Below are 11298 nucleotides of genomic sequence, written 5' to 3' on the forward strand. Positions count from 1 at the left end.
CGTGAATCTTCCGTGAATTCTGCCCAGTACATCATCACCGACGTGAGATCGGGCGCGTTTATACTAAAGGTTCGATGAGTTATGACGACTTGCAGCTCACTTTAATTTTACATGTACGTTGTGAATTTTCATTGTTTAGAAAACCATTGCTTTAGAAAACATCTGGTGTCTTTCGTTAAGCAGCTGGCGTCTTTTCGTTTTGCTTTTACAAAACATCTGGCGTCTTTCGTTGGTTTATTTCATCAATCAACGGCGTTTTGAACAAAATTTTTATTGTTTAATCACGCACAGGAGAAATCTCACCAGGCACTACCTTGGAGGTAAACAATGGCTGCTAATGGGAATGAGAGACAGAAGAAGTCGGCTTTTAGCTAACACTTACCCTTCTACTTCTACTAACGTTTCCTACGGGAACATGTAATGGCTGCTAATGGGGAATGAGAGACAAAAGAATTCGGCTTTTAGTTAACGCGCACGCTGCGAATTTTTTATTGTTCAACAACGCACAGGAAAAATCTCCCACCGGCACCACCTTGGAGGTCAAGATCTGGTACTAGCGTTACGACTGGTTACGCACTACGACTACGACAACTCCCCTCCCGAAAAAAATTTCTGGCTACGCCTCTGGTAGTAGCAGCAGTAGTAAAAGGCGTCACGCAGGTCACGTGAACGGAGGGGGGATTTACAACACCACATGATCTCGCTAGCCAATAACATTCTTGCAGAAGTTCGACCTGAAAAAGAACATAAATTGAGAACGCTTGCGCTGTGCAATCGACCTCTGCAACATTTTGTTTAAAAAAATTTACAGAAGAACCCCTCGGAAAACCACTCATTGAGTGGCATTTTCATCGCAGTTCACAATTTAATTTTTTTGGTTTTACCTTATTTTACTCTGAATCCGATTTATTACCATTATGACCATAGGCGCGTGCGCAGGAGCGCGGAGGGTAGGCAGGGGGGCGCCGCCCCCACTAGTCACCGTATAGGGGGGGGGGGGCACAAAGTCTGCCCCATACATTGACTTAATAGGGGGGGGGGCGCTACGATGAACCTTCGCCCGCCTTCGCCCTGCCTGAAGGGAAACCCTGCGCACGCCTATGATTATGACCGATCCGTCATGGCCGGTTGCCCTAGTGGCGGTGGGAAGGAATCTAGAGGAGCTACGTCATCGGACACTGACCAACCATTTCTTTCTCTCTATGGACCAACAAGCTCGCACGCGCTGCAGACGTCATCAATGGCACGCGCACACGCGAGGCACGTCGAGGGTTGGTGGCCGTTCCATTTCTTGCTCTCCGCGACCCGCAGGTCTTCTGAAATCGATGACGGGCGTCTACCGAATGCAACGAGTATAAGACCACTCAAACGCACGACCACTTGCCGCCGCGAAGCGAGGCACGCCGCCACGGCAGACGTACGGGGGCCATGAATAAGCGCCGCTGACTACCACACCGTCTCGATGATTACGCCGAAGCGGAAGACCGAGCGCGTCCCGGTGCCAAGCGAGCGCCAGCGCGCCGACTTCCGAAGACGTCGCCCTGCCGAAACAAACCGTGGCCTTTCTACAACGTTGGCGCGATTCCGGCGTCGTCCGAGGTGTCCGCGGACGAGGACTGCGTGGAAGACCCGAAGAGTGGAAGAACAAGCCGCGGCGACCGAAGTCGACGCTCCGTCTACCGTCGAGGACCGGGAGGAACCATCGAAGAGCGACGCCGCCTGGTGCCCAAAGCGACCGCGACTCCGAAGTATCAGCGTCGTCGCTCGCGCATCCAAGCGTTCTACTGGTTCTACTCCTCTGGCAGCTACTTTGATGCAAGTGCGACGATGGTCGAGGGCCGCGGTTGTAGCTCTTGGTTCGGGGACTCGTCCAATGAAGACACGCGGAGTGAGGATGGTGAAGGTGTCTGCGGTGCCCTGCCCAGTCCGTCTCCAGATGCCACGTCAATCGGGACCTCCGGTATGGTACGACCGCGGCGTCGCCGCCGAGTCGATGGCGGTGCGGTGTTAACCTGGTCAGCTGTACGGCACCCCTGTCCCGCCTCTTGCGTTCGAGGACGTCGAGGTGTTGAGGACGACACGTCAATCAACTTACGGCGACACTCGGTGAACGCGCGCTGACGCCGGATGCCGACGTCAGACGTTCCAGGACGACATCGTGACGAAGATCGAAGAGAATGGTCCGCAAGGGCGACCAAGGCCAGAAGACAAATGAGTGAATGCTGACCGTATAAGGCCTCGTTACTCACCTCGAAGTGTGCGTTCAAGGAACGCTCGTATTTTTGCGTTTTGTGTTAAGTTCAAACGAGCAATTTAAGTATATTCGAAGGGTTTCCGCTCTCGAAATTACAATTTTTATTGTTTTCGCACGCTTTTCTTTATAATGAATCTTTTTCTTTGTTTAAAGTAAGCCGGATTTGTTCTCACTAATAGAAAAACCCATGAAAAACCTGTGAACGCCTACGGCGTAGCGTGTTCTTCCCGCTGTGCTCTCGTGGCCGGATCTCGTAAGAAGACGTGTGGGCGCTTGCACTCACTCCGTTCGCGTACTATGGAGGTGGACGACAGATAAGCAAGCCCTAGCGGACCCTGTGCATTCACGAAGTCCATAAGTTTACACTAAGGGCCCTCACAGTTTACCGAAGCTGTAAATTCCGCACAGAGTTACCACCACAGAAAGTTAACCCGGCTAGCACGATTATGTCCCTTAAGTGCAGCTAAGGACACCTACAAGCTTTTTATTGGTGTCCAGTCTTATGTTGCTCTACTTCCCGTAATGGAAGTTTACTGTATTTGAGCATCATGCAAAATTAACGTGGAAGAAACTTGTATTTGAGCATCATGCAAAATTAACGTGGAAGAAACTTCTTCGTACTGATGTTCAAGTACACATCATTTTTTTAGAGAGGTTTGCACTACAGCAAACCACTCACATTAGCACTGCAGGTTCTCCTGCTGCATTGGTGCAGCAAGAGAACATGCTCTTTACGCAAACCGTACATGTTAATGTGTTGAATCAATTGCACATCAAGACTCTTGCACATGCAAATATAACTGGGTGAATGGACTCGCCCATAATATCACTGCATACCTGACAAAGTGTAAAACTTCATTAAAAATTCACAAAGATTCTGCAGTCCCAGTGCCACAAAAGGGGAGGGATAAAATCTCTATTTTAAGAGATTGCTTTGTGCATACACACTATGTGATATTCGCACAATTTATGAACTATGATATAATGTTTCAATGCGGAATGCAAGCTGATGAAAGATCTGAACAGCAAATACCGACAGGAAATGTGGCAGTTTTAGATCACTCTGACTTTTAAGGCAAAAGCCTTAAATTACTATGCTCCAGGACGTCCGAGGTCTGAAATATAGAGTTTCTTACAATAATACCTAGAGAGAAATCTGGCGCCACTGTTTATGTGAATTGCCTAAGGGGTGCTGTGCCATGATGGGAATGACGGTATAGGAGTCTGTGAGGCCTGTGTTGGCTGGCGTTGAGCGAGGCTTGTGCTAAAAAGTAGATACGACTACACAAATAAAACTTCTCTAAAAGAAAACTCTTATAAGCAGATCTCATTCAGGTGTATTATATTCTAAAATAAATGTCCAGTCACCTGTACGGCATAACCAAATGGCGAAAAGAAACATATGACAAACAGTCGCAGAGTGAACACTGGCACTGTCGTCTGGCTTCCAAGTTTGGCGGCCATTCGTTACTTTTTACGCTTCGTAAAATTGTACATCAACGCAGAAGTTTTCAAAGTTAAATAAAACTCAGTTCTGTGTAATGATCAAAAAGAAATAGCTTACTACGTGCTCCTTCAGTGCAAAATAAACCATTCTGACGCAAGGAATGCGTTTGGCGTATCTTCGAGGGGTCCGAGCTCTTCATGAACGATGCCAATCCGAACCAAGTCCGAATCTGACATATCCCAGCATTCCCATGCATACAACAGCTCGCAGCACCAGTTTTCCCTCTAGGTAATTGTAAGAAACTCAAATATGGTCCAAAAAAGAGCGAGCAACGGCAGCGCACGATTTTGCTCGGAAATATTGGCACAAAATTCTATGCTTTCAGAAGCTCTTGTCACTGCAATAGCACTACTGGGTGACAGGAAACGAGAGGCTTCAGTGAAATGTTCTTTGTTTTACTGCTCGCTCAATGTGTGAAAGTTACAAATGTACAGAAGCATGTCTGGTGAGCTCGACATGGGCTAACTTGTCTCAACATGGGCTAGCTTGTCTCGGCGGGCGCATCGAGCGTTGGCGGATGTTCCAGGACGTTGTCGATGAGGCCGAACTCCTTGGCCTGTGCGGCGCTCATGAACCGATCCCTCTCCATGGCGCTTTCTGCATATTCATACAGCAGGAACACGAGTGAGCCCAAAAGGCCGCGAAAGAGATTGTTACAGAAACTGTGTAAGACCCTCTGCTGGGCTAGTTGGTACACAGTTCAAACTTAAAAGATGCTTCGTGTCTACGTTACAGTATATGCATTTAGTGTGCTATGTATTAGCTCGGTACAGAATAATGTGAAAGCCACTTTAGGACATGTCAATTGATTGTGCAACACAACACTCTAAGATAAATTCACAGAGTAGTATATTGAACAGCAGCTTGAGCTTTCAGGTTGTGCAGCAAGAAACCGTGCATTACCCATTTCCATAATGGCTACTTGGCCCACAGCAAAACATTTCAGAATACAGCAGGAAGCCAAATCACTTTAAGTGAAAAATGCCAGAGTGGTGAAACTTCACGGTCTGGCAACGACAACCTTTAATGTCATTTTTCATGTGACCAATCTATATGTGTTCATATCCATAACATTAAACCAGCTTTAAGTGCGTCAGTTTGAGTGTAGCAACTTGTGTGTGACAGAACAATGACTCGAGTGCCTCTTTGCAGTCAGGTTCATTGATCGACATTTTGAAACGTAGTCCCTAAGCAAAAGTACAAGACCGCAGGGTAAGATGAAGTATTTGAGTGACACCCAATATGAGAAGGTGTTGAAGGAAGATGTGATTGGCTCGCAAAATTTCTGGTGGGCACAAAACTAATGGCACATCAGAAGACTCTGTAAGCAAAATGCAGGCATTCCAGATTGGCCTGCTCACCTATGGCCTCCAGAGGCTGTTTGGTGTGCTTTGCATAGATGTTGTTGATGACCCGCTTGAGCTTGAGGATCTCCTCGGCATGGATCTGGATGTCCGTTGCCTGGCCCTGTATTGCACACGCCAAAGCAGCAGTCTCAAACATAGTTCGGGAAAAGGAAGACTACAAGCCGTCTTCAAAATGCATGTGTGCATACACAACAACAGTAATAGCTAAGTTTGCAGATCTAAAATTGTAAGGGTGAGAGCTGTCAGTGTGATGTGATGTGGTCGTGGAATTCACTACCTGTGGTGTGGCCTCTCCTTCCTCATATCACTGTGACAAATGTGGCTCGTGACTGTCTTGGGCAGCTGAGATTGACTTGGCGAGCATTCGGAAGGAAACATATCGCATCAGTTTTTTCATCTAAATACAGCGTCGCACAGCTGGGGAGATGGAGCAATCAAAAAAGTGTTACACGCTTCAGTACAGTGTCGTAGTATGCAACTAGTAACCTCCCTAGTTCATATGAACCTGCAGCACGAATAGTAACATAACAAAGTGGCCTTAAGTATACACCTTGCTTTGTATAGTGTGATGGGGCAATACTGCTTGCCTGACAAAAAGGGGGTGGTACTTTCGAAAGTGTTAACACAGCACAAACACAAATAAGCTCAGACCACTTATAACGTAACCGCTTACAGTGCAGTACCGGCTATAATGCGGTTTTTTCTGACTCCCGTTTACTCTCCCATAGAACTCCATGTATACGCATACCGCTTATTGTGCAGACCCCCGAGATGAAAGACCGGTTATAATGCGGCTGCCGGAACGTTCTCAGAGATGCGAGGGTGCGAGCGTGCTTCTCAGCGGAGATGCGCCGGCGGGGTGAGAGCGGCGACGGCATTACAAAGGAGGAGGGGACGCGGAACGAACGAACAAGGAGCGGGGGGGAGAGAAAAAAAGGGATGGCTGTGGGGGACAGCAGCCCGGCGCAGGTGCGTGGTGTGAGGAGGGGGAGCGGTTGCGCGGCCGACGGAGAAGCCTTTGCCCCCTATTCTAGGGACCGTACCCCTTCGGCCGCTTGACATGCGCGCTTCGTCGTTGCTTCGTCGGTAGAGCGCAGATATCGCGCGTGCAACCTCGATTCCCCCGCAAGTAACAATGCTTTGAGACGCGATTGAGCTTTCGCCTTTGCCACCAACAGGCGGACTTACAAGCTTGAAAGACTTTTTCAGGATAGTTGCCGCGGCTGTTCTCCCGATCGCGAACCGAAACTTCGTTTCACGCGTGATGCCCTCGGTTTAGCTCGCGAGTGCGATCTCTTCTACTCCCGATCTCCGTGTTGCCTAGGGCAAGCTTCTCGCGGTGGCATGCCAAGTTGCAACGCGCACGCTAGGCCTAACGAGCGCTAGCTGCCATGTCGGCGGCCGCGGACTACAGAAGTTGCGGTTTGGTGCAGGGTGAATGAAGCATTTTGCAATTGTTGCATTTAGAAGGGGTGACTTACATCTTTTACGAAAACGCGGGCGTGCGTGTGAAACACTCGAGTGGTGGTTTGTGGTCGCCACCGTTTTCGACATCGCGGACGCGCAGCGTGTTACCGCGGCGACTTCCCGTGACGGCGCATTTTTTCCGTGTTCGTTATGTCGGCACCGCAGGTCCGCGGACGCTAACAGTTCAACATTTTCAAATGTAAGCAGATGCAAACTTACGCCACAGTCGCATGCCGCGATAGTCGGAATCGCGCACCCGCCTGTTGGTCATGTTTTGTACACGTGCAACCTTTCAATAATGTTGTTTTGGTTATAGTGCGGTACCGCTTATAGTGCGGATATTCGCGACTCCGGTGACTTACGTTATAAGCGGTCTATGCTGTATAACACTAGCGAGTGTGTAAATTGCATTCCCTGAAAAAGAATCCTAAGGTAGGGATGTAGGCAGTTAACATTTCTTTGATCTTTCTTCAGGCAACATTCTTTGGTAATTCTTCTCACATGCTGAGTTCTACCATTCTTATCTCGTAATGAAGCGACTGCCAATGCCATTTTTTAATCACTATGTATGCAACAAAACTGTCCACAGTGCTTTTCGCCATGTGCTCCTCGTTTTTGTTTCAGTTTTGCAAGTTCTCACAAATTTTGCATACTGCATACTCAGTACTGCACACTCTCAGTTCATTGCCACACTAATTCATGGTACACTTGTGCTTATGTCTGTTTATTTCTATCCTATGTTCTTAAGAGCCGTGCAAATAACTTTACCATGAATTCCTACCAACTAGCCCAGACCAGCATCCTTCTAAGTACCATGTTAATGTGAGTAAAAGAGGCAGAGTGGGTGGAACAAGCACATGCATTTGCTGGCAACATTAGGCGGGACCAGCAGTAAGTGCCTTTTCAAAGCTGGACGCCGCATGCGGCCAACAGTGGAACGTTGAAAAACATTACCGAACATTAGCAGGCACAAGCATCAGATGTGGGAATCACTCACAGCGGCATGCCCCGACGGCTGGTGGACCATGATGCGCGAGTTCGGCAGGGACTGGCGCATGCCCGGCGTGCCGGCACAGAGCAGCAGACTGGCCGCACTGCAGGCCTGGCCGATGCACCACGTTGCGATGGGCGGCATGATGTACTGCATCGTGTCGTAGATGCCCAGACCTGCCGTCACCGATCCACCTGCAAGCGCAGATGCGCACATTAATTATGCTGAGATGCCGGACTGTTCCCGATGGCTCGTAAAATATAACGCAACATATAACGTAACGTTCAGAAGGTGTAACAGGTGTTGGATACAGTATCACTGGCTAGCAGCTATACTTAAAAAGTGAAACGTTGGAAAGCTTACAAAACAATGAGTTATATCAATTGCATCTGGTTACAACATCTCTGCTACGGAGAAACATAAATACTAGTGAACATCTGTTTTATTTTTGCATTGTTTCGTTTATTTTATCATTACATACAGATTATGACATTGTCTGAGATAAGCTGTCATTGTAGTGTAGATGTGTGTCCTGTGCTACAAAATCTCTGGAAACATGTTCATGTTGTGCGACTTCTCGCATTGATGTCGTAGTGAATCATACGCACTGCTGATCTCTATGCATGTGCATGATGCCTCTATTTCATTGCATCCATTCCTTCATCAAAGGTAGGTGTGCTTATTATGGGCAATACCGCAGCAGCAGACAACTCATCATAATGAAGGTGCATATAACACAAAAATACATCCGTTATAAGCGCACATTCATTTGCTTGCATATTCAGACCCATTTTTTGAAGTTTGCTTGATTAGATCATAGGAACTTTTATACATGAATGTTTGTTAACCCCTTTATAAGAGGGGCTGACATAACAGACAGTTGGGTATGACAGACACAGTGTGCCTACATCGAAATAGGGGTTAAACTGAAAATGAGAACACGGTACCCTGCTTATAGGGGACACATCATTATAAGGGACAAGAACTACTCCCCGGTGCATGTCTCTTATAAAGGGTTCGACCGTATCAAAATTCAATAGCACAGTTCTAAGAAGTAAAGCGTCTTAAGCTTTCCCAGCAAATTAAATGAAGAGGCCTCGATAGTTTACTATGCCTAAAGTTCTTGTTTTGCACTGAGCTGCAATAAACTTGCTTGCTTTTAGCACGTATCTCTCAAGTTTTTCTCCGCATATAGTTGCATTTCCAACTGGGAACACTGCTCACTTCAGAGAAACAACTAAACGCGAATTGAACAAGTGTCAAACAATGTGTTTACAGACCTGGGCTGTTTATGTACATGTGCACTGGCTTCTTGTTGCTCTCGGACTGTAGGAACAGTAGTTGCGCCACGACCAGGCTAGACATCTCGTCCGAGATCTGCAGTGCCAAGGAATGTGCCATTACTCCACGTAAGTCAATACATTCGCATTCGGAGAGGTCTTTAGCTCTTACTCTTCGCAATTATAAGCAAATGTGATATAGGACAACTGTTCTCGAGCAACAGTTAAAGCAACCTCACGTGAAATTCACTGATCTTGAAATAAACAGTCCAAGTGCCTGTTGGTGGCACGTCTCTTCATTTCGTTTTCAAGTTTCAATCCAAAGCTTGCAAAATTAAATTAATGTAAATTTGAAACGCGACAACAAGAGACGGTGCTTGAATTTTGTAAATAGCTACTAACAATAACTACCGGCAGCTATAAAGTCTTGCTGCGAAGTGCCAAATCACTCTGGTACCTTTAATTTCAACCACATAGATTGCTTAAATAGGTGGCGAGATTTTTTTTTCTCCAGCACATATGTGCTCGAAAATTGTGCCACCTGCAACGGGCATTTTAGTTGGTGCGGGGATTACACGGGATTCTTAACATTTCCTGCACTATAGTGGAAAATAGTAGAGCAGGCATTACGAAGAAAAGCTTGCCAAGTTGACTCTGTATAGGCACTGGATAATAGAACACAAGGCAAATTAAATGGTCAAAGAGGATAGCAACATGATAACACAATGCTTTGAATGCACCTAGTCCAGACAAGGCACATGTCATCGCAAGGTACAGCTGTCTCTGTGGTATCTTTAGGTGCCACCTGCGAGCTACAACAAACTAATTAGCTTACCAATAAGTTTTGAATGACATCATTAGTGCCAAGGCCAATTCAGGTATATAGGCAGCAATTCAGTGTGAACGCTTTCATTCGTCGTAGTCCCAGTGGGCGATGGACAACACAAAAGAAGTCACATTCAACCAACTGAGACAGTGGCAATCTAAACCTGCAGGAGTTTATATTGTTAGTAATGTGCTAGCTATCCCAAACATATTTCGGCATGTGGCCCTTTAGTTGCTTTGGTTCATTGAGCAACATTACGGAAGTGGGGATGGCCATACTAATTGCAACCTGGCAAAGCATGCGTTGGGCAACTCTGCTTATGACTGAGAAGGCAGTAGCACAGCTGAAACGAGGGTATACATGTTCTTTCATGGTGCATAGCTGTCACACGCAATTGTCTCTGGGGTTCCTGGCGAGTCCTTCAAATCTGGCTGCTTTATTGCGAACGTGATAGCTAATGCTGGGCTTTTTGTGTATCCCAATTTCACGTTTATTCCACAAACCTCAGTTAGAAGTAAGTGCCAGTGCCGTGTACTCGTGTCGGCCGTGTTTCTGTTCGTTATTACCATTTCCTTCCCCATAATTACGAGTACAAAGCTGACAAGCAAGGTGTCCTGGGAACATGTTACAGTGTAATTGCATCATTGTCACTGACTTCATATGCAATGCAGCAGGACGCGTCCTAGGCTTGGTGCCGCTGACTGCATCAGATAGCCATAGAAGTATTGAGTGGGCCTACTCAGTAGTACTGACTTCACATACAATGTTGGCTTACAATGTGCCCTAGGCTTGGTGCGGTTCACTGCATCAGAAAGTCATAGAAGTATCAAGCGGGCCAACTTAGAAGTACTGACTTCACATACAATGTTGGCTTATAAGCCACCCTAGGTTTGGTGCAGTTCAATGCATCACATAGCCACAGCAGTATGATGTCAAGTGTGCCTACTTGATAGGCACACGCATGTCGGCAGGTTCGTTGAAGAGAGATCGTGCCTGGTGCGGCGTCAACTCACGGGACCCATGACGCACACAATGCGTTCCTTGAGTAGCCTGCTGTAGATGTCGTAGGCCCGCTCTCCACGCCCGGTCTGCTCGATTACGATCGGTATGAGCGGATGGCTCAGGGTTCGACTCGTGTGCACGGACCGGCATGCTGAGACAGTCCGCCTTGCCAGGCTGGGACAGAGTTTGATCGCCTGCAAATAACGCTCCGTTCGTTTAGAATCTGGTGAGAAAGAGCGCAAACGATTGCGTGAAACTCGGTAACGGCCGTACGTGCTGTGTAAACTGCGTACTTACGTTTCTTAGGAGACTCATACCCGCTTCTCGCACGAAAGTTCACGGCACGGGACAAAAACAGAACTGCAGACGGCCGCACGTGATGCCGATGGTGCTCCGGTTCCCAAGTTCTAACCAAAAAAAGCAAAACATAATCAGTTCAAACTAGTTCAACCTAGTCCATACTAAAATTATAAAGCTATTATGCCATAATTTTAAGGCATAAGGTATTTGATATCAAGGTTTTTATGTATTTAACTTTACGCAACTGTCTACTTTGCACAATATCGGCCAATTCAGCTGTGTTAAGGTCTCGAAGGCAATGTTC

General features: G+C 47.1%; 1 protein-coding gene across 1 annotated transcript; it reads right to left on the reverse strand.

Moving 5' to 3' along the window:
* Window positions 1–4147: 4147 nt before the first annotated feature.
* Window positions 4148–11129, reverse strand: LOC119405273 (ATP-dependent Clp protease proteolytic subunit). Its single transcript, XM_037672086.2, has 6 exons — window positions 10992–11129; window positions 10706–10888; window positions 8867–8963; window positions 7593–7780; window positions 5123–5228; window positions 4148–4358 (listed from the first exon to the last, which is right to left on the reverse strand). The coding sequence occupies exons 1-6, from the start codon at window positions 11007–11009 to the stop codon at window positions 4243–4245; spliced, it is 708 nt and encodes a 235-aa protein (XP_037528014.1). The 5' UTR covers window positions 11010–11129; the 3' UTR covers window positions 4148–4242.
* Between the last annotated feature and the right edge of the window lie 169 nt (window positions 11130–11298).

Source organism: Rhipicephalus sanguineus, chromosome 9 (genome assembly GCF_013339695.2).
Source record: "Rhipicephalus sanguineus isolate Rsan-2018 chromosome 9, BIME_Rsan_1.4, whole genome shotgun sequence".
Classification (NCBI taxonomy): domain Eukaryota; kingdom Metazoa; phylum Arthropoda; class Arachnida; order Ixodida; family Ixodidae; genus Rhipicephalus; species Rhipicephalus sanguineus.